General features: G+C 37.6%; 1 protein-coding gene across 2 annotated transcripts in view; it reads left to right on the forward strand.

The window, feature by feature from the left end:
- LOC150083628 (protein lifeguard 1-like) overlaps nt 1-24,640 on the forward strand; it is a 144,950-nt gene that overhangs the window by 61,764 nt on the left and 58,546 nt on the right. For both annotated transcript variants that reach the window (XM_090377398.1, XM_090377397.1), the window contains exons 5-7: nt 6,919-7,009; nt 16,685-16,722; nt 19,978-20,023. In XM_090377398.1, coding sequence (XP_090233524.1) covers nt 6,919-7,009; nt 16,685-16,722; nt 19,978-20,023 — 175 coding nt within the window. The remainder of the gene's footprint in view (nt 1-6,918; nt 7,010-16,684; nt 16,723-19,977; nt 20,024-24,640) is intronic.

The following is a 24,640-nucleotide window of genomic DNA, read 5'->3' on the forward strand; positions in this document are numbered from 1 at the left end:
AGGCCAAAAAACGTATCCAACCAGTAAATAGCGGGAAACCTTCATATGCCCAGAAGGTTTCTGCTAAGTGCACTGTCGGGACACAAACTGAGATGACTATACTACCAAAAGAGTCATTCACGCCGATTGCACGCTATTTATTGAGTTCACAAAAGCCCACCAAAAAAAAGTCAGTTGCCACTCCTATATCCGTACCTCCTAGTGCTCCACCACTACCAAAACCAAGTGGTAAAGAGCCTCCAGTAATAACAGAAACAATGGATGTAGAGAACAAGGAGGTACAGGATGAATCAGTCTTGGAACTCTTTGCGGAGGAAGAAATGGACACGGGACAGCGTCCATTCTTCCCCAAAAAAGATAAAGCCAGGACTGATAAAAGTAAGCCCTCAGCACCTCGGAAGCCGCCTGATGGACCCACCAAGCCAAAATAATGGCTAAATTCCTACAATGGAATTGTCGTGGATTCCGGCGAAATACTGATGACATCAAGGCCCTCCTGCAAAAGCACGAGCCAGTTTGCTTTTGCTTGCAGGAGACTTATCTAAAAGCAAATGATGATCCCACGATGTATAACATCACAATCTTTCGTAAGGATAGAATTGTGGATGGTCCTGCTCATGGAGGAGTAGCTATACTTGTGGGTAATCAGACCCCAGTTCAGCCCTTGCTAATTACAACTAGCATAGAGGCTGTTGCAATTCGCCTTACAGTAGGAGTTTTATTAACGGTCTGCTCTATTTATTTGCCACCTGGGACTGACATCTCCCAGGAAGACCTTGATGATCTTGTAACGCAGTGCCTCCCCCTTTCTTACTTCTCAGGGATTTTAATGTACATAATGCCCTGTGGGGTAGTACTGGAAAAAACACCTTCTTCCACATGCCTACCCGTACTTTTTCTGCCATTGATCTCTCTATCTGCTCCCCTTCTCTACTCTCTTCACTCACTTGGGAAGTGGAGGAGAATCCATACAGAAGTGATCACTTCCCTGTGATAACCTCGTTACACAGTGGGAGACAGTGTCTTCCTTTCAGGTTACCACGGTGGAAGATTGATCAGGCTGACTGGTCTGCCTTCCAACATCAGGCAAATTTTGATCTCAGCACCGTCAGTCAAGAGCCTATCAATGATGCAGTAACGTACATCACAGAAACTATCGTCCAAGCAGCTGCGAATGCTGTTCCAAAAACATCTGCCCGGTTTCCACCATTTCCCAAACCTTGGTGGAATTCACAATGCACAGCAGCAAAAAAGGCTCAAAACAAAGCGTGGGGATATTCCATCGATATCCTACCACGAACAACCTTATAGCCTTTAAACGTGCATGAGCCAAAGCACGCTATATCCGCCGTCAGAGTCAAAAGGAATCATGGATCCATTTTACATCATCCATTAACCAGTCTACCAACTCTAAGGTAGTCTGGGATAAAATCTGGAAAATGAAGGGAAAATATACATCCCACCCTTCTTCAATCCTAGATTATAATGGATGCACTATTGCAGATCCAACTGCAATAGCCAATTCTCTTGGGGAAACATTCTCTAACATCTCTGCAACATCTTCGTATTCCCCAGAGTTCCTGGTCCTGAAACATAAACTCGAAAAACAGGCACTTAATTTTAAGTCCAAGAGCATCTATCCCTACAACGGGTCATTCACTATTCAGGAACTGAAAAGAGCCCTTGCTCTTTCCAAAGCAAGTGCTGTTGGACCAGATGGCATCCATTATGAAATGATTAAGCATCTTTCACCAAAATCTATGGATTATCTGCTCCTTCTGTATAACAGAATCTTTATTGAAGGGCAGTTTCCAGATTCCTGGCGCAAGGCAGCCGTTCTTGCCTTTGCTAAGCCAGGAAAGGATCCAAAAGTCACTAGAAATTATCGTCCTATTGCTCTGACTAGCTGTCTGTGCAAAATCCTGGAGAGAATGGTTAATTCTCGTTTAATCTGGTATTTAGAGTCAATTGACCTTCTCTCCAACATCCAGTGCGGCTTCCGAAGGAACCGGTCCACTTTGGACCATCTTATTAGATTGGAAACATCCATCCGGGATGCTTTCCTTAAATGCAAACACTTGGTGTCAGTGTTCTTTGACATGGAGAAAGCGTGACACAACTTGGAGATTTGGCATCTTAAAAGATCTGCATAGCCTTGGTCTTAGGGGGCAACTGCCCATTTTTATTAAAAACTTTTTAGCCAATCGATCTTTCCAAGTTCATGTGGGATCCTCACTCTCTCGCTCCTTCATCCAAGAGGAGGGAGTACCACAAGGATCAGTTTTAAGTGTCACACTTTTCGCCATCAAAGTAAATTCCATCACAGAACAACTTCCTCCAACCGTAAACAGTGCCCTCTATGTTGATGACTTTAGCATATTTTGTCAGTCATGCAACATGAGGGTTATTGAAAGACAACTGCAAAAAGCCATTGATCGCCTTAATTCCTGGGCACTTGCTAATGGCTTCAGGTTCTCGCCGGAGAAGACCATTTGCGTGCACTTTTGTCGTAAGCGTAATCTTCATCCTGAACCTGAATTAAGGCTCAGACAAAATGCTATTCCAGTAGCGGCGGACACAAAATTTTTGGGACTCGTATTTGATAAAAAAATTGACCTTTCTGGATCACATCCGTCAACTCTGCACAAAGTGCACAAGAGGGCTGAATATTCTGCGCTCTCTTTCCTCTACATCTTGGGGTGCGGATCGATGCACCCTACTACGCATCTACCGTGCACTTGTACGATCCAGACTAGATTACGGGTCCCTGGTATACAATTCGGCCAGAGACAGTGTACTTCGTTGGCTGGACCCTGTCCATCATCTGGCTCTCCGTACCGCTATTGGAGCATATCGAACATCTCCAGTCCAGAGCTTATACGTCGAAGCAAACGAACCGCCGTTATCGCTTCGACGTAAGCAGTTGTCTCTAAACTACGCTCTAAAACTGAAATCCCTGTCAGACCATCCTACGTGGCTATCCGTTTTTGAGCCACGATGGGAAAATTTGTACAACACCCATAAGACTGCCAATCGTCCTTTTGGTATTCGTCTTCAAGAGCTACTCAAAGAACTTAATATCAAGGTAGACAAGGTTGCTCAAATACCGAAGCAACCCCTTCCACTCTGGCATGCTCATGTTCCAGCATGTGACTTGTCCCTTAGAAATTGGGGAAAGTCGGACACTCCATCGTCTGTCTACCTGCAGCTTTATTCAGCACACCGAGCTGAACGTTCTGACTTCGCGCCAGTTTACACAGACGGCTTGAAGTCGGAATCATGTGGGATCTGCTGCTGTCTTTACAGACACCACTACATCGGAGCAGATTCCCTCTGAATGCAGCATATTTACTGCAGAGCTGCACGCTATAGAGTTAGCCTTGGATCACATTAGTGAATGCCAATACCAACGGTTCATTTTATATTCCGACTCTCTCAGCGTGTTACAGGCTTTAATAACTGTGAGATATAATTCTCATCCAGTTCTGTCTAGCATTCAGCAGAAGATTCACTTCTCCATGAACGTGAATATGATATCTGCTTCTGCTGGATTCCCAGCCATATTGGGATTAGGGGAAATGATTTGGCTGACACCGCAGCCAAATCAGCAGTTCCCAATAATAATTGCTGCCTGTCAGTCCCCTATACAGACTACAGGCAAATAATACACCAAAAGATACATTCCCAATGGCAGGATTCGTGGAATAGACAGACTGCGAATAAATTATATCATATAAAGCCTGTAATTGAACCGTGGCAGTCTAGTTTGCGCAGGAATCTTAAAGAGGAAGTTGTTCTTGCCCGGACCCGCATAGGACATAGTCATTTGACTCATTCATTTTTGCTGAGGGCTGATGACCCTCCTATGTGTGTGTCCTGTGGCACAATTTTAACGATCAGACACCTTTTAATTGACTGTCCAGATTTTAGCAGCACCCGTTTTACTGCTTTTAATCATCTGACTGAGCCTTATACACTCAGTCAGATTTTATCCGACAATGACAACGTGTCTGCTGTTTTTAGCTATTTTAAATCAATAGAGGTTTTTAATTGTTTGTTATTGTTATCTCTTTGATTTATTTTTTAGATATTTGTTATTATATATCTGGACATGGTGGCCTAATTAATTTGGTCACCGAGAGCTTAAATTTTTAGATATTACCTGACCTTGGTGCATTGTAGCCTTAGTTGCTAATGCGCCAAAAAATCCAAACAAACAAACAAACAGCTTTAACACAAACATGACATGCCAGGAACAAATATTTGCACTAAGGCAAATTGTAAAAAGAACCTATTTAGGATTCATTTATTTTGAAACAGATCAATATAGAAATCTACTATGTTAACTTCTATAAATATATGCCATCAAAGGATAATATTTTAAGTGGAATAGAAAGTTTGTAAAATGACAAATCTAATGTGAGGATTGAAAGGGGCATTGCAAAATGGTTTAAGGTTAAATTTGGCTGCATCTTATTGCCACTTTATAATTTGCTTACTGACAAACTGTAGTGTGGGGGAGAGAGGTGTAAAAATTGGGTCATTATTATGTGTGAATGATGATGATGTTCTGTTAAATAGTAGCTTGCATGATCCTCAAAAATCTCTGAATAAATTAGATAAAGAATGTAAATGGTTTGGCATGAAAATTAGTTGCATAAAAACTAAAGTTGTTATAGTGAGAGAGAGATAAGGAAAATTTTATGTTGAATAACTAAATATTGGAATGGTTTAGTAATTTTGTGTATCTAGGAACCATCTATAATGAAGATAAAAGAATAGACATGAAAATAAGTAGTAATAATAAATATTGGAAGCATAAGAGGCCAGTTAAACAAATTCATTTGAAGCAAAATAGAAATTAACCAAAATACAAAATTACCTGTTTATAACACAAATTTTAAGCTTGTTTTAACTGTTGAGTTGGATAAGAAATAAAGGAATGGATCAAAATTAGAATCTTCATTTAAGAAGCTTTAAGCAAAATAAGTGGAACCAACTGGTCCACATCAGTTTGTTACATGGCAGTTTGCTGTATGCAACAATTTGTGAATGGCATTTTGCTGTATGCAACAATTTGTGAATGGCATTTTGCTGTATGCAACAATTTGGTGTATTTGAGACAATTTAGAGTATAACAATTCAGTGTATTTCTTTACATCTTAAGTCTCCATATTAACATTTCAGGTGGTATTTGCAACAATTGAAAATATGACAATTTGGTGTATTTCTTTTATGTCATCTCTATACTTAACAGCCTTTTGGGTTAGCATTTTGGTTAGGATTCATGCTGTGTGAAAAATGAGGTGGTTAGAATTCCATCACAAAGGAGGAATTTTTACGGGTGGGTGGGTGTTTAGTTCCCTCCCCCACCTGGTAGCTTGGGTATTTTTATGAAGCAAACAGACAATACAGTATATGCACTTCATGGTCATTATATACAGATGCTTCATGGCCTTAGTTGTTTGGTGCAAAAATAAACGCTCTTTTAACTACCATTCTCCATGCTAACTGACTGTCTTTTGGCGTAACATCTCTTATTCAGGAGCATTGAGAACCCATAGGCCCTGGTAAAACACCCCACTGGGCCACAACACTTTTCTTTGAGGGACTTGAACTCCAATTCTGAACCCTACACAATCTCCAGAGAAGCTTAACCGATCCATGGTACTGCTGACTTCTTTCAATAAAATCTATAGCGTAGGTTGCAAAATGAATGTGCATTACCCAGCCAGCATATCCATTAATGATCTCTACTTCTGGCCTCTAGAATAACCCCTCCATGTGTATTTCCTAAAAAAAATGCAACTTACAGAAAGTAAAATGTGAATGAGTTCTCTTTTATCCCAATCTTTAACCTTCCATGGCTTTTTTTAATAGGATCTCCTAAAAAAAAATAGGATGTGCATTAAAAAATGAAAGTGGATAGTATACTCCCATCAAAAATATTAAATATCAAGAACAGTATCATGATCACTAAATTCCCCATTTACAGCACATTAATAAAAGTTTGCATTTTCTGTCTTGCTTTGCTATACACTGAATTGTCATAGCCACCAACTGTCTTTTACCAAATTTTCACATGCATTGAAAAGTCATTCATCAAATTGTCTTGCAATGAATTGATGTGATCCCAGAACTAACAGTTGGAAGCAATAGGAAGGCCATATTAGAAATGAGGAAATAAGAAAAAAAAAAACTTGGTAAAAAGTATTCAATCAACGGTAAGCAAAGCAAACTTAATTTGGTATGAATATGTAGAAAAGATGACAGGCAACAATGAATGGTAATAGGCCTATAGACAGATCAAGAAGAAAGTGGATTAATGATGTGATGAAACTGACATAAGAGAAAAGACTGCTTACTTTGGCTAGTGCTAAAAACCTAACAGAAAATAGGATAGAATGGGGAGAAATAGCAAATGGAAAAGATGATAGTCGTGGAGGACTGATAGCACAAATTTTGACACATATTTCCACTGGCTTTAATGCATTTGGATGATAAGTCATTTAAAATTGATTTGATTCACCTTTTGTATTGTGAGATGTGCGTACTAAAATCTGAGAAAGAATTAATTCTTCTTTTGGTGTTAGGTCATCAGGGGAGTTTTTTTTTTTCTTTAATTAAAAAACTCTAACTTAATGAGACATTTGCAGAAATGTGGAAAAAAATAAGTAAATAAAATCATAAAATAAATACTGGATACTGATATGTACGAAGGAAATTTTTATGAATATATGTACAAATATTTTTGCTTTATGTGGTGAATTGTTTCTATTGTCTTTCAAAATATTATTTTGAAAGATGATGCATGGTGGAATGTTTACTAACTTTATATAACTCATTTCATGTTACTTGCTATGTTTTCTTTTATAAATTAATGTGACAAAATTCTTTTACTCTCATTGTTACTTTTAGTGTTCTGGTGTTTGTTTTTATGATTGTCCTTGCTTGCTGCGAGAATGTCAGGAGGTCTTTCCCAATAAACTTTATTTGTCTCTTTGCATTCGTAAGTATCACTTTAAGAAATTTCTGTATTACAGTGGTTATTTTATCCCCGTTTATTGTATCTACGAATGATTGTGATGCTTGACTGTCATTTGTGCCTTAGCTTGAAATATCCTTATATGGAATTAATTCTCAGGCATTAACCCCAGTTAAAAATGGAAATCTTCATCTTCTTAGATAACTAATACATACCATTTATATATTTTTCTGCATTTTACAACTTATGAACAGTGTAGTGAGGGATATAATGCAGTGAGTACCCATGTTATAATTGTAACTTTGAGCACAAAGAATTTGCTTTTGATTTATTTTTTGGTTGATATTCAGATCATATTATATATTTATACATGAAATTTTCCATCTTCATGCTTCATGCATTTATGGAAGACATAACCAGTTAGTCACCCAAGGACCATTTAGTTTAAGAAGATATTGCCATTTATAAATCTTGTATATGAACAGAAAACTGGTGTTCATTTTATTCTGATAGGACACTATTTTGGTAGCAAGTACCAAATCTCTAATGTCCAATGTCTCCAAGTTAAAATCCACCAATGCACATTAAGTACAAAAGCAAGGATATTGCACACAAGAATAATAGTGATATAATGTTATTTGGTCATTTTGAATATCTACTTCATTGGTTGTAACCACGTTACTTTACTTTTGCACTAGCTGGCTGTTTGTAAATACTTAATTATCCACTAGCAGCCACATGAAGGTTATTAACACCCTCCAACTGATATTACTCCAAGCTGTCAACCTCGGCTATCCACAGAGTTATATTCCAGTAATTAACAACTCGCTGGTTAAAATAAAACTTGTTCATAGGTAATAAAAAGCTTTTAATGTGGCCACTGGCCATTTATCATTATTTGTACAAATATTTGCTTAAAGTTTACAAATTTTCTTAAAATATTTCTCTGACAGATTAATATTAGGACATATAGTGGATCCCCCGCTTTACAATATTAATCCATTCCAGAAACACCATCGTAATTGTGAACCCATTAACACATAGTTTTTTGGTAATTCGTTCCAAGCCTCGGAAGTTAATTTTCGCTATATAACTAAGCTATTTATCTCTCTAAAAGGCAATTTTTATAATGGAAATTGTACATATTGATTAAAACTAATATACTGATTAAAGCACAACAGAAAAAATTGTATTAAAGGATGCAAAAACAGATGCCAACACATTTAAAAACACTGCTATTGGCTGAGAGGAAGTGAAGATTGTCTCCGACTGGACCAGACAATCTTAAGCCCACCATACAGTGAATAAGTTGGTGCCGGTTAACATGATCACTGATTAGTAGAATCAAATTTCAAAAAACCAATTCAGATCATTAAAATGCACTGCACTTTTATCATTATCATATGTTCAGTTATAAGAATCAGTTTTGAATGTCTTTGTGATATTTTTCTAAAGCACATTTCTGGAGGTCATTACCATAAAACAATAAAAACAATTTGCAGTTTATTGTGCTTTTCTGTAAGTGCAATCTATTATAAACAGGTAGTAAACTTGATCTTATTGCATTTGCGATAATACTGATAGCTGGAATTATGTGGGTTTTTACGTTATTATGGTGAAATTTCCCCTTCCTTTAAATCTTCATTCCTACTTTTTAAGCTTCGTAAACTTGTTATTCTGTATCTCGCTTGTGCGCATTGTGTTAGTTGCAATTTGTATGTGTCATGTTCTTTGTTATTGATTGCTTGTCTTTTTTACTGTTTTAAATTTTACAGGCCGACCGGGCTAGCCTGGTGGGTAAAGTGCTTGCCTGGCAACCCAAAGGTCGCGGGTTCGATTCCCGCCTCGGGCTTGGATCAAAGTACTGCAAAAACCTTGGGAGTTGCATTATGGCCACAGAAGCCTATGCGCCAACAACTACCAAAAAAAAAAAAAAAAAAAAAATTTACAACAAAAAAAGTCAGTGAACAGAAATATCAATTAGATTATAGTATTAATTAAGCTATGTACATAAGCATGAATTTATTTTTATTTTGCTAACCTGTGGAAAATATTATTCCGATTTTCGCATAATTTAATTTTGTTAATTGGTAAGATAATAAAGTTAAATTTTTACTTTTATAGCCTATGGTTAATATTCCTGTTATTTTTGCTTATTAGAACTGCCGTTTAATAGAATTAAAATTCAATTTGCAAACGAGATCATAATGACTGGCACTTACTACATTGTGTAGTGAATGGTATTTTATTATGGAGAGTCCATCGTAAAGTGATTTGATTGTACAGTAGTAAACCAGTCAAAGTGGGGTTCGACTGTATTGAAAAATATTTATGCCATCATAATTTTCCATTAAACTAAACATACATATGAATTTACACACAAGCAGGTAATGTAAAATTGTACAGCAGTGGCATAAATTCTACATTATATCATCAATTTGTTATTTAATTATTAGTGTATACACCTTAGAATTAATATTATATGTGCACTCTGATTGCTGAATTGTGACAACCCCATCTGTAATTGGACTGTGCCACATAGCTCACAGTATAAAAAGCCAAACAGCCTCATACACTCGAGTGGTCATAATTTGCATCTTCTCGTGCAAATCAAAGTGATAAAATAGCAGTTATGGTACATAGTAAAGATATTGAGGAGTGTAAAAAGGGCATTGTTGTGTAAGCGTGTGTGTAAAGTGCTTCCATATCAGAAACACCACACCTTGTTGGTTGCTCACATCCCACTGTGGTTAAGGTGTACAAAGAATGGTGTCGAATAGGGCAAACTACTCCTTGCTGACAACTGTAAAGGATTACATAAGGTGGATGTTCATGGCAAGTGAAGGATGAAGCACATTTTACGGGCTGACAGTTGGCATCACAATACAATATGGAGAAATGCAAGAAAAATATCCCAAATGATGATGTTGCCACACACACTCAGACATATATAGGGTTTCCACAACAGACAACCCAAGAGACACTCTGTGATCACTGCTGATCATCATCAGCAGAAAATGCTGTGTTGTCAACAATATGCTGGTTGGACACTGGAGGACTGGAAATGAGAGTGCTGATCAGATGAGTCCATGAACATGTCACGAATGGTGCCCACCATCCAGGCAAGTGGTGGTGGTTGCTTAATATGGGGCATATTTTGCTGGCAAGAACTAGGACCAACGCTTCACTGGTAAGGTCTAACAGTAGCTCGTAGGAGACCATGCACACTCTGCCATGTTGTGTTTTTTCCTGGGCAGAAATGGGATCTTCCAAGACAGTAATGTGGCATGTCATCAAGCCTGCACTGCACAAGTGGTTCAAGGAGCACATTGAGGATATCACCCATCTTGGTTGGGCTCCAAATTTGCCTGACCTCAATTCAATTTAACACTTGTAGGAACTGAAGCATTTAATTTTAATTCTATTAAACGGCAGTTCTAATAAGCGAAAATAAGAGGAATATTATCCATGGGCTATAAAAGTAAAGATTAGTGAGGGGAACGAAGGGGTCCTCTTACCAAGAAAGGCTTAAGTTCTGGAGACTATGCACCTGTGAGGTGATTTGATTGAGGTGTATAAGGCCTTGAATGGGTTGAGCACACTGAATTCTGATGGGATTCTTCTGCTTGCTTAGATTACAAACCTGAGGGGGCATAAATTCAAATTGAGGAAAGACAGTTGTAGGATAGATGTGTGGAAATTTGCCTTTAGCCAGCAGATTGTTAATTGCTGGAACAAACTTCCATCTGTCGTGGAAGTTGATAGCTTAAATAAAATTCAAGAAGGAACTGGACAAACTTTAAGAGGGAATGGATGTGTGAATTTTTTTTTTGGCTGATGCTACATAAGCTCATACGCTTGTTTTCTTGCATCACATGCCTCCATTACTACTGCTACTATATGGACATGCAGCCACCTTCTATTCAAACACTGTGGAAAGCCTTGCAAGCTGCATGGCTGCAGATCCTTATGGATGCCTTTAGAAACTTATCAAATTAGTGCCTAAGAGTACAGCAGCTGTTGTCCATGCAAACGGTAGCCCAACATGGTGTTAGTTAAGTGGTTGTAATTCAGTGATCACTGAGTGTATATGTGTAATGCAGTTGAACAGAGGTTGCCGCCTCCTGATCTGCATGAATAATGAATGTAGTAAATGTATTTTGAATAAATCTTCACACAAAAAACTTTTATTTATATATTTTATTTATATATATATAAAACGGCCTCTATAGCCAAGTGGTTTTTTTATATATATAAATAAAACTGTAAAAATAATGTTAAGGAGAAAGAAGAAAAGACAGAAACAAAAAGAATAAAATGACCATGATAGTGGTTATGTTTAAATTTTTTTTTTTTTTTTTTAATGTTAAGTATGAAGCAGATATAGTCAAAGTTTAAAAGCCAATAAAATAATAAATTTAGACCAGTGCCACCTGATCACATCAAGACCAAAAAAGGTGTGAAACTAAAATGGCACAAGTAAATCGACCACAAAAGAAAAATAGATATAAGACAAACAAAACAAGGAACAAAAGAGTATAGACTACCATTGCATCCAATCTCATCACAGTGGCTCTGGATACAACAGCCATGAAACAATACTGCATTCTGAACTGAATGCAAATTACCACACCAGACAAACACAGACCAACTGAAATGCTAGCCCACTGAAGCAACAAGACACTCAATGCTATACCGTAATACCGTCAAAAAGAGAGCTCGTTTCACTTCACACATTTTCCACTGCTTTTTTTTTTTTTTAATATATATACTGAGGGGAGAGGTTCGTCCCACCCTGCACAAGCTTTTCTACGTAAAATGTAGAGGTATACGGAGTAAGAAATCTTTCCTACGTAAAAGACACACCTGTCAATACACACTGATCAATATCTAATCGGGAAAGGACCTATATAATTATTTACCTGTGCATTTGTAGTGTTCAGCATTCACAAGATCGAATAAATATCACTATGTAATTATTTACCTGCATTTACATAGGCCACTTAGGAAAAGGCATTTTGCTTCGGGTTCCATAATACATGAGTATTGTTGCATCCGAAAGAGCAGGACTAAAATATTTACAAATGCTGTATACAATATTAGCATTAACTGTCTTTCCTCAATTTGAATTTATGCCCTCTCAGGCAATTATTCTGAGAAAAAGGAAGAATCCCATCAGCATTGAGCATGCTCAAACCATTCAAGGCTTTATACACGTCAATCAGATCACCTCGCAGGTGCCTAGTCTCCAGACGCTGTAATTTGCAAAACTTAAGCCTTTCTTCGTAAGAGCAACCCTTTGTTCCATTCACTAATCTTGTTTCCCTTCTCTGCACTTGCTCCAGCAGCTCTGCATCCTTCCAAAAATGAGGCCTCCGGACCTGTATACAGTACTCAAGGTGTGGCCTGACCATTGCCTTATATATGGGGATAATCACCTCCTTATCCCTGCTAGAAAAATTCCTGTATATAATTGACAAGACATCATGAGCTACTCTTGCAGATCGTCTGCACTGCTCAGAAAACTTCATTTCTGCCTGCACAGTTACCCCCAGGTCCTTTTCATTCTCTACCACCTTAAGTGTAGTACCACACAGTTGATACATTACTCTGGGGTTACTGCTTCCCATATGCAGTACTTTACATTTGTCAATGTTAAACTTCAGTTTCCACCTCTCAGCCCATCTGCTCAACCTTCCTAGATCCTATTGCAGCAGCGTACTGTCATTAGTGCCATTAACAATGCTGCCGACTTCGTATCTTCTGCCAACTTAGACGTTAAGCCTGATATACCATCATCAATATCATTAATAAATACAGAAAACAACAGGGGACTCCACTAATAACATTAGTCCACTAAAAGCAGTGTCCGTTGATTACCACTCTGTCTTCTCCCACCCAACCATCCCTTTATAAAAGTATATAACTTTATTGTATTTAGTAATAACAAATTGATAGGATTACATTTTCGTATATCAAAAAATACGTAAATAGTAACGAGTATTAATGAAACTTCTGAAACTTTCATTAATGAGATCTTTGTCTCTTTGTTTGAAAAGAACGTTTAATTGTTTTTCTTTTATGTACAGTACCAGGTTTCTCTCTTTTTAAACACCAGCAGTAGTCGGCCATCATGCTTGTATTCCACCTTCCCTGGTACCTCTGCTCCATTTCCTTTATGTCCTGCTGGAATCTCTTCCCTTGTTCTTTGCTCATCTGTGCAAGATTTTTTGGGGAAAAATCAAGATGGGAATGCAAAAAGTGAATTTTGATGTTCATATTGCAACCTAATTTGCAAAGCTTTTCGAGTATATTTTCTACAATTTTCTCATAATCCTGTGATTTATGATTTCCTATTAAGTTTTCCGTTACACTTTTAAAAGCAATCCAGGCTTCCCTTTCAACGTCAGTCATAGTAGTTTCAAACTGACCATCTAAAACCAATTTTCTAATTTGAGGACCAATAAAGATATCTTCCTTAAGTTTTGCATCAGATAAACCGGGAATTTACTGCAAAGGTACTTAAAGCAGTTGCCATCCTTATTCAATGCTTTAACAAATTGCTTCATTATGCCTAACTTGATATGCAGGGGAGGTAAAAGTATTTTATCTGGCTTCACCAAACTTTTGTGCACAATATTTTTTTGACCCCAGTGTAAGATTGTGTCTCCGAGGCCATTGCTTCTTTGTCCAGTGCAACGCTTTAGCTCTGCTATCCCATTCACAAATAAAGCATGGCATTTTAGTGTACCCACCCTGTTGCCCCAACAATATACATAACACTTTTTAACTCTCCACATAGTTGCCATTCGTGATCTTGATATTTAATTTTCTCCACAGGCAACTTTAGGTTGTCATAAGTTTCTTTTAAGTAGACTGAATGAGCAACTGGCACAGATGTGTACTTATCTCCATTATACAAGAGAATACCTTTTAAACTAGTCTTAGAAGAGTGTATAAATAGTCTCCATTCACTAGGAACATATGATGGAGCTCTTAAGGCACTTATTTAACCAGCAATATACGAGAGGACCTTGTGAAAAATACTGTATAAACTCCCTTTCACGATTTCTGTACCAGGAAAATGATGTACCTGGAGCAAGTAAGTTCTTCACTTGAAATCTGGATCCCAGAATTTCAGCAGCATACTTTGGAAGACCCAAGTCCCTTACTGAATTGTTCAGTTCGACTTGTGTGAATTGCTGTGGCGTTAAAATATTTTCTGGTTGATAACATTCCTCTTCACTAACCTCTTTAGCTTCTGCTTCAGTAGAAGATGTGGACTCAAGTTTCTGGTGGAGGTTTTACAGGCTGATCAGGTCTGTGCGAAACCGGTCTTATGGCTGATGGTAAATCTGGATATTTGATGTCCTTTTTATTTTTTGAATTGTAACCTTTAACGTCACATACACAAAAGTAACATTCTGCATGGCCTACTGGCTCGCACCACACCATAGGAATAGCAAATGGCAAGCACACCTTTTTTTCCTTGACTCCATTTTCTAAGATGTTCGGTGCCCACACCCCCTTTATGCGGTGCCCACAATTTATCCTGACCGTCAAAGTATGCATAATATGATTTTTTTACAAAATCAGTAATATTTCACCTTTGCTTTACAGGAACAAAACCACATATGTAACAAAATGTCGCGACTGTTTATACACTTTCTGGTTGCCATATTAAAAGAAAACTAACACACAATGAGAGCTCACGATGGTTTTTACAGGAGTACTGTGACCACATAAGGGATGTGCCACTTATATAAATATAGGCTCTGTGGTTGAGTGGACTGTAGAAACAAGTGAGTGCATGCTCAGACAAGTTTAATCCGTAACTACACACAGGAGTCTCCCAAACTCCACTCGGAAAATACAATTCTGGAAATCACAGATGGGCTGGAAGAGTGGGGTGGGGAGCTGTCTACCTTCCTGGGTCAAGGTCGGCTACCTTGCAGTGTGTAGTTACTGGTTAAACATGCACAATCTGTTGTAGTTGAGGCAAATATTTGATACTGATTATAAATATAAGGGTATAAAACTTGTAAACCATTGCAGAAACTATATACCTATGTAATATTTTTTATTATTATGAATTGTGAAAAATCTTTACGTGATAGAAACAAACTGACTTCGGTTTAGTAATCAGTAAACATGCATAAATAACTGCCACATACTTTTACTCAAACCCCAGATACACTGTAAACCAGTGTAACATTAGTCAATGAAGAGCAGTGTCCATTGATTACCACTCGTCTTCTCCCAATCAACCATCCCTTTATCCATAGCAGCAATTTGCCTCCAGTGCCACACTGCTCCAATTTGTGCAGCAGTCTTCCATGTGCAACAGTATCAAAAGCCTTTCTAAGATCCAAATATATGATATCGAAATAATTTTTGCATCCAGTTCCTTTGTGACTACATCGTAGTATCCAATCAGATTGGTCAGACGAGACTTCCCATTAACAAACCCATGCTGTGTCCGAGCTATAACTGAAGTCATGTCTAGATGATCCTGCAATGCTTCTTTAACCAGTGCCTCCATTAATCTCCCTGGAACAGAAGTTAAACTAACAGGTCTGTAATTACTTGTGTCAGCCTTTGATCCACCTTGAATTGGGGCTACATTTGCCCATCTCCAGTCCATGGGTACCTCTTTCTTTTGAGTCCAAGGAAGCTCTCATAATTATGGCTAAGGATTTGCTTACTTTCTTTTCTGCCTCCTTTAATATAACTGGATAGATCCCATCCACCCCAGGTGCCTTTCTTATATTTATCTTCAACAATTTCTCCTCTACTTTACTCTCAGTTATTACAAGATTATCCAGCTTACTGCCAGAGTTTAATACACCTCTGGCATTCCCCTCCCTGAATAATTCTCATGTGTGAGTGTATATGCAAAATATTCATTTAGTTTGTTAGCTACCTGAGCAGGATCATCAACAGTTATTCATTAATATAAAAAAAACGGTACAGTGGAACATCAAATGTTACAGGGAAGCACGTGCACAAGGTTGGTGAATGTTATAGAGGCAGTTATCGATAATTAATTGCATTGTAGTGACATAATTGCCTCGCCTTCTTCTCCGATTGGCTTGAATAAATATCACTAGGAGGAAAACTTTTTTAATATATATATATGAATGAATGAATGATAAATCAGAATATTTTAAGAATATAAAATCTGGTGAGGAGGGAAGAATATGATTTTCATCAGATAACTTGCAAGTATGATGTCCACAGAATGGTACCACAAATGGTAGCCTTTCTCTCTAAATAAAAAATGGCTGTCTCAGAATATATGCAATTACTATGAAGATTTTTAAAAATATTTATGCTGGTAAAAATAAAGAACATTATAGTTGAAAACAAAATATCAACTATGTTAAAATACTATTTATCCTAATTTTTGTGGTTGTTTGCCAACATCCATGAAAGCAATAGCTTTACCTGTTATTGTTTTTTGACAGAAGCTATCTGTAAAAAAAAATCAGATTGAAATAGTTGCTTATATTTTGTATTTAGTTCTTTTGCACTGTGGGTAGAAAATGAAATGTTTTCCTCAACCCAGAATTAATATCTTGTGTTTTAAATCAGTATTCCCTTTTATCATGTTAACTTTTAAAGCTTATATGATATACAGAGACATTTATGCTATATACAGTTTTCTCTCTAAATATTTTTATTTTTACTTTATTTCAGACTATCCTTGAATCTTTTCTCCTGGGTTCTGCTGCAAGGTAAAAAATTGTTTGTTTACTTCATTTATTTAACTGTTTAAAACTAATGCATTTTTTAAGGACTGTAGATTTTTTATTTTTTTTATATATTCAGGGTGTCTCTGAAGTTTGGAACCATGTGAAAAAATATACAATTTCTTTTAATTCTTAATTCATTTATTATTTGAGGTGCATACCATTAACAGAATCCATACAGAATCTGATTGGTTTTTTGAAGATATCTTAAGACAAATTTATTTCCGACATATGACATAAATTTGTTTAATTTTAAGAATCATATGTATTTTTTAAATATTGGTCCAAACTTGTGAGAAATCCTGTATATGGCTAGCATTTTATTTATAATTTAGGTATTTATGTTTACATAATGTGGCCTTCAAAAGACTGTACACATGATGTCATTTGGAAGGAAATGAAGTTTGCCCAGCTCTTTGTAGCACACTGGCACTAGTCTGTGATATACTCAAAAAGAGATGCAAGCTATACCCCTGTTGGATGGGAATGAAACGTGATTTCTAGTTCCACTTCTCTCCACCCCCCCCCCTGAGAATTTCGTGGCAATCTACTATTTTTACACATACTCAGCTCCATTCTGACATATGCTATCTGGATATTTTCTCCATGCACATTACTATAATCATGTGTATATTATAATACACATTAATGATTTTTTAATCAGCTCTTTTCATCAGTGATCATATAACAAGATTCCTCTTTGTATAAGCAAACTTGTGCCCTGGATTTGTGATCTTGTTGAGACCTGATATTGTTATTGAATTTAGTTGTATGCACCTCTCCATGTTGAGAAAAATATATTAAACAGTCCTTTATTTGATATACTTTTATGGAAGCCTTTCACTAATGATGTATTCATATTAAAATAAATTTTCTGTTTATACTCTGGAACAACCATACAGTCAGAGGAGTTCACAAGATAGAAGATATTTAGCAGTCACGTAGGCTTTATCACAGTTGCTTATGCTCCGTTACGATTGACCACTCACCTATGGTGTCCATTAAATAAATTTTATGTTTATACTCCATGAAGGTCACTCAGTCAGTACAGGAGTTTGCAAGACAGAGAGAATACAAGAAACAGCACTGTATTTAGTAGTAGTGTGGGCTTGAACCATGGTCACTAAAAGCACGTGTACTTATGTACCCTGTGACCCAGGGCTTTTAGAGTGACTTCTTGGTTATTTAAAAATACCATTTTCTTCTATAAAATTTACGCTGGACATAGATGCCAACAAGGCTCTGCCATTTCTTGATGTGCTGGTGTGTGGGACTGACCCAGTACTAATTACTTCTCTTTGCAGAAAGCCCATAGTGTGTGCTGTTTTGCCAGTTATGCCTCTTGTTACCTTAATCACACAGGATAGTATTATATGATCATTGATGAATATGGACCGGTCACATTTTGTAGTGGTATGCAATAACAAAATGTAGATATTGAGATAGGACATTGCAGAATGGAGTTGAGTAGTATGGTTTCCTTGATCAAATGTTGGACTGCCTATATGAATGCTAGTATAGCTAGCATCCCTTTTTATGTTCTTTATCAAGGATTGTTGCCCAAGTGCTGCATGCTGAGTATGGTATCAGATGCATATAATTATCTGGAAGGAAGATGCATTCAGCCTATTCTAAAAGACTGATTCCTATTCCAATTTAACAAAAAGCAGCAGTATATGAAGTTTGCCCAAACTGTTTTACCAGCTTTAAGTTTTGATTAAAAAGTTGGGTGAATTTAAAAATGCTCCAAAAAATTAATTTTATTTAATGATAAATATTTACGTTGTTAATATTCTTCAATATAATAAGCAACCACACACTTGGTATGTTGTGCCTGTTGCTTTTTGGATGTCTTATTTTATTAAAATGCATTTAACTGGTCCATCATATTTGATTGAATTTCTCAAATCTTTTACCTTTTGTGTTCTGTTTTAATTTTGGGAATAGCCAAAACACGTGGTATCAAATTGAGCAAATAAGGTGGACACAGCATGAAAGGAATGTTTTTATTGGTCAGAAATTTTTGGATGAAGAGTAGTGTGTGATACAGTGCTTTGTCGTGGTGAAGAAGTTAACTATTTCACCATTTTTCAGATTGTTTATAGTGAGTTGCACCTCTCAACCATATAAAACTTTTTGGTAGTGTATGTTAACAGTGCCACCTAGAAGAAAAAAAAATTCTACCACACTATCCCCTTATTGTCAAAAAATGCATTCAACATGACTTCCATGTAATTTTGACTGCCTGTGCATTTTTTGTCTTTGGAACACATTTTCCAAGGCTAACAAGGTTCAGAGCTCCCAATAATAAATGACATTGTTTTCCATTAGGAGCATTGAACCTTGTTTGAAAACCAGGAATTTTGACTAGTATCTACATACTAGGTTCACCACCTGTTTTAATTTTTTTAAAAAAATGTAGGATCCAAGAACTCAGATGAAATGAGGCTGCCATGCTGTATTTGATCTTGATTAAGAATTCATGGAATAAAAATGGCACTCACTTGCATCATACCCAAATACTCAGCCAATAACATGAACAGGCCCAAATGAAGGAGACATTTCAACAATTTCTTGAATAATTAATTGTCATTTTGATCAAATGATGGTGCAGATTTCATCAATGTTTTGATCGTTTCAGGATGATGATAGATAGCACCTTCATCTTTAAGTAAAAAATTTTCCCCCACGAAATAACTTAAACTGGCTCTCTCTCTCTCTCTCTCTTCCTCCCCACCCCATAAACTTCAGTGAGTATTTCTGAGTATTTCGTGTGTCTGTTGTTAACTTTTGAAGTTTACAACAAAATTTAATGTTTGCACATTATTCAGATTTCATCATTTTCAGTACATGCGACAAATGAGAAAAATGTTTACTCAAAGCAGCTTCCCGCTAGACTAGCCTAATAAGTTAAAACTTGGTGTGAGCATGTTCAGAAATGTCATTGTAAGCCTCGGTCACAGTTTTTTTAACTACTACTGTGCATTCAGGAATTAAGATCATTCACCAAACTTTTTGATCAAACCTTATACTGGTGAAGCTAAGAAAAGACTGAAGACAACTTAGTGAACTACATTAGTGCTATTTGGAGAACTGAATGTCCAGATTCAGCCATAGCTGCTCTCCATGATAATCACCTAATAGATCCCCCCCCCCCATGGCTCATTGACATTTTAAATTAGAGGTTTATGATTATTATTTTTTATGCTTTAGATGTAACATTGGACTCTCTATTTCTAGCTATTATGAAGCAGAGGAAGTCATGTGGGCTGCTGGTATTTGCTCGGTAAGTATATAATCCTTTAATTTTGCACATACAGAAACAAATAGAAAAGTATTTGCACTTCAAGACAAGAGTAAAAGGGGTTTGCAAATAAATCGTAAATACAGATAAATAGTAAAAGCTCATTTCAAAAGGGGAAAAAATACTATATATGATAAGACAAGGAAATTAACTTTAATGTTACCAAAATATTGGTGATATTTTAATATAGCATTGGGTTTCCCTTTGTCTACAATGCAGTAGAAAAGTGTTTAATTGGACAAGTGATGTTAGCCTCTGTAAATTTGCTCTGAGTAGGCCATTCCATCAGTATCACATTACTCCCTCCAAACCAAACAGTCAAACCCTGAGATTTCTTACAGGGATATTATCTTATTGACTAAATCAAGGCCATCACATCACTATTTAAAAGAATGACATTGTGGATGTCACAATATCACTCCATTTGCAAGGTACTGCAACTAAAAAGCAGATCAAAACTATCAGACTGCCACCAGCATATTGCAGATAAATAGCAAATAAAGGCATACAAATAAATTATAGATAAATAGCAGAAAACTTACAATTCTTCACAGTTGAGATAGTGCAGTCCTTTTCAAAATATTTGAGTTAATGTTTCACTACAGTCCTTCTATCTGATTAAAAACAGCCCATCAAGCTCTCAGCTGCCCACATCAATGCCAGAGCTTGCACTTGGTCGTCACACAACACAGCGGCAACCCCCAAGGCAGAATGCGCTGGTCCCAAAGGAACTAGTAGTTGTTGGTGACTCTATTATCAGGGAAACGGGGAACATGCTTTGTAAAAAGGATAGGTGGAACAGGACCAGGGTATGTCTACCAGGGGCAAAGGTTGATGACGTTGTAGAGCAGATATCATCTTTTAAGGGCACAAAAGGTGATATAGTTGTACACGTTGGCACTAATGATATCAAGAGTAGGAGACCGGCAGAATTGCTTAACAAGTACAGATCACTGTTGAAAAAAAGCCGTGAAATAGGGTTGAATTTGAAAGTGTCTGCAATTCTGCCCAGACACGATAGGAGGGAGTATATGATGAGAGCCTTGTCGATCAATTCGGCCCTGGAAAGATTGTGCAAGGCTGAAGGGGTAGAATTTTTTTCAGCCTGGACTGTACTTGTTAACAGGAGAGATTGCTTCTACAGGGATGAGATACACTTAAATAGAAAGGGTGCGAGAATATTTGCTGATGCTATCGAGGCAGTGTTAGGTGGGTCGGAAAACTGCTAGCTTGGGGGGAGACAAAGACGAATAGATTAACAGTAGCCACTGGCAGAGGTGAAAGAGATTCTTGCACTGCTTCAATTGGAATGAGCAGAAGCCTGAAAAACAAGATGCAGGATATTTCAGAGACTGCCAGGAGTCATTGCGGTACAAGTAAACACATGGGTTGTGTTAGGGTAGCTAAGAATAGAAATAGGTGCATGTATACTTGCGTGTACACCAATGCTAGGAGTTTAGTAAATAAATTTGATGAATTTGAAGGTATTGCTCAAAACATCAAAGGCAGATATTGTTGGGATATCAGAGACGTGGTGTCACACAGATATAAGGAATGCAGAACTGGAATTTGGGGAGTACAACGTCTACAGAAAGGATAGACTGGATAGGAAGGGAGGAGGGGTTATGCTATTAGTTAAGAAATACATAAAATCCAAGGAAGTGAAGCCTGTGGACATCGCTGGAAAGTGCAGTGTTGAGTCAGTTTGGTGTGACATAAGCATTGGGAGATCAAAATTGAGAGTAGGAGTGTGCTATAGGCCTAATGACTCTGATGAGTATAATAAGAAACTGTACAGGGAAATAGAGTGGGCCAGTAAATCAGAGAGTCTTATAATGGGAGATTTTAATTTCCCAGATATTGACTGGAATTTGGGGGCTGGTCACTCACACACCAGCAAGGCTTTTGTGGATTTATTGGATGATTGTTTTCTACATCAGCATGTTCAGGAGGCAACTAGAGGGAGGAATACTCTTGATTTGATTATCAGCAGTGATTCTTCATGCATTAAGAATCTGCAGATAAATGAACCACTAGGTGGCAGTGATCACAGTGTGCTGAAGTGGGATTTACTCAAAGAGGTAACTACCATTAACGGTAAAGGGAAGGGTTATTGCTTTCGTAAAGGCGACTACGATGGACTGAGACAGTATTTAAATTCTATACAGTGGGACCAACTGATGATGTTACCAACAGCAAATGCAAAATGGGAAGCATTCAAAGAACTTATCTTGGAAGCTACTAGGCTTTACATACCAACTAAGAAATATTGTTCAAGGTTTAGGCCTAAATGGATCTCAGATGAACTGATGAGGCATATGGCAGAGAAGAAACATGCATGGGATACATACAAATTAACACATGACACAGAAGCCTATGATAGATACAAGTTGATCTGTAACCAAGTTACAAAGGAGGTTAGGCAGGCGAAGGCAGATTGCGAGAAATCTTTGGCAAAGGATGCAAAGAAAAACAGCAAAGTGTTCTTTACTTATGTAAACTCTAGAAGGAAGGGGATGAATCAGATTGGTCCACTTGATATCGATGGGTCAACTGTTGATGATCCTGCTCAGGTAGCTAACAAACTAAATGAATATTTTGCATCGACATTCACACATGAGGAGTTATTTAGCGAGGGGAAAGCCAGAGGTGTATTCAACTCTAGCAGTAAGCTAGAGAATCTTGTAATAACTGAGAGTAAAGTGGAGGAGAAATTGTTAAAGATAAACACAAGAAAGGCACCCGGGGTGGATGGGATCTATCCAGTTATATTAAAGGAGGCAGCAAAGGAAGTAAGCAAACCCTTGGCCATAATTATAAGAGCTTCCTTGGACTCAGGGGAGGTACCCACAGACTGGAGATGTGCAAATGTGACCCCAATTCACAAAGGAGGATCAAAGGCTGACACAAGTAATTATAGACCTGTGAGTTTAACATCTGTTCCAGGAAAATTAATGGAGGCACTAGTTAAAGAAGCACTGCAGGATCATTTAGACAAGACTTCAGCTATAGCTCGGACACAGCATGGTTTTGTTAAGGGGAAGTCTTGCCTGACCAATTTGATTGGATACTATGATGCAGTCACAAAGGAACTGGATGCAGGGAATAACTTTGATATTATATACTTGGATCTTAGAAAGGCTTTTGATACTGTTGCACATGGAAGACTGCTGAACAAATTGGAGCAGTGTGGCATTGGAGGCAAATTGCTGCTGTGGATAAAGGGGTGGCTGAGGGGGAGAAGACAGAGAGTGGAAATCAATGGACACTCCTCGTCGTGGACTAATGTTATTAGTGGAGTCCCTCAGGGCTCAGTGTTGGGTCCATTATTGTTTTCTGTATTCATAAATGATATTGATGAGGGTATATCAAGCTAAATGTCGAAGTTTGCAGATGATACAAAGGTAGGCAGGGTTGTCAAGGTTGTCAAGCAACACTCTGCTGCTGCAACAGGATCTGGAAAGGTTGAGCAGATGGGCTGAGAGGTGGCAAATGAAGTTTAACATTGACAAATGTAAAGTACTACACATGGGAAACAGCAACCCCAGAGCAACGTATCAACTGTGTGGTACTACACTGACAGTGGTAGAGAATGAAAGGGACCTGGGGGTGGTTGTGCAGGCAGATATGAAGTTCTCTGAGCAGTGCAGACGGGCTGCAAGAGTAGCTCATGGTGTATTGTCAATGATATATAGGAATTTTTCTAGCAGGGATAAGGAGGTGATTATTCCCTTGTATAAGGCAATGGTCAGGCCACACCTACAGTACTGTATACAGGTCTGGAGGCCTCATTTCAAGAAGGATGTAGAGCTGCTGGAACGAGTACAGAGAAGGGCAACAAGATTAGTGAATGGAACAAAGGGGTGCTCTTACGAAGAAAGGCTTAAGTTTTGCAAATTACAGTGTCTGGAGACTAGGCACCAGCGAGGTGATCTGATAGAGGTGTATAAAGCCTTGAATGGTTTGAGCATGCTCAATGCTGATGGGATTCTTCCTCTCGCTCAGAATAATCACCTGAGAGGGCATAAATTCAAATTGAGGAAACACAGATGTAGAATAGACGTGCGGAAATTTGCCTTTAGCCAGCGAGTGGTTGGTTGGTGGAACAGACTTCCATCCCTTGTCGTGGAAGTTGATAGCCTAAATAAGTTTAAGGCTCAGCTGGACAGGTATTTTGAACGAACAGAGGGGTGAAGTGGAAGTGTTTTTTTTTTTTTTTTTTGTTTTTGGCTGATGCTGCATAAGCTTGCTTTCTTGCATCAAATGCCTCTACTAATGCTATTGAAGGTCATTATTCCAGTGAATCCTTTTTTTTTCACCTGTCCACAGGGCAGATTCTCTGAGCATGATACCATTGCACTTGTCATAATTTTACTGTCTTCTTCATGCAGTCTGGTTCCAAAAACAAAAATTGCTACCCAAAATCTTATGTTCACAGATTATTTTTGGGTGTAGGTGAAGCTATTCCAATTCGAATTTATTCCAATATAAGTTAATGTATTGTCTAGAGCTGATAATTTGCAGGGCACATAAATTTTAGAGGTCTGCAACGTGGTTGTGCTAGGATTTCTCAGTGCATATGATAATACCCAGCCTAGA

This window comes from Mastigoproctus giganteus, chromosome 7 (assembly GCF_048544385.1).
Source record: "Mastigoproctus giganteus isolate SK-2022 chromosome 7, ASM4854438v1, whole genome shotgun sequence".
Classification (NCBI taxonomy): Eukaryota; Metazoa; Arthropoda; class Arachnida; order Uropygi; family Thelyphonidae; genus Mastigoproctus; species Mastigoproctus giganteus.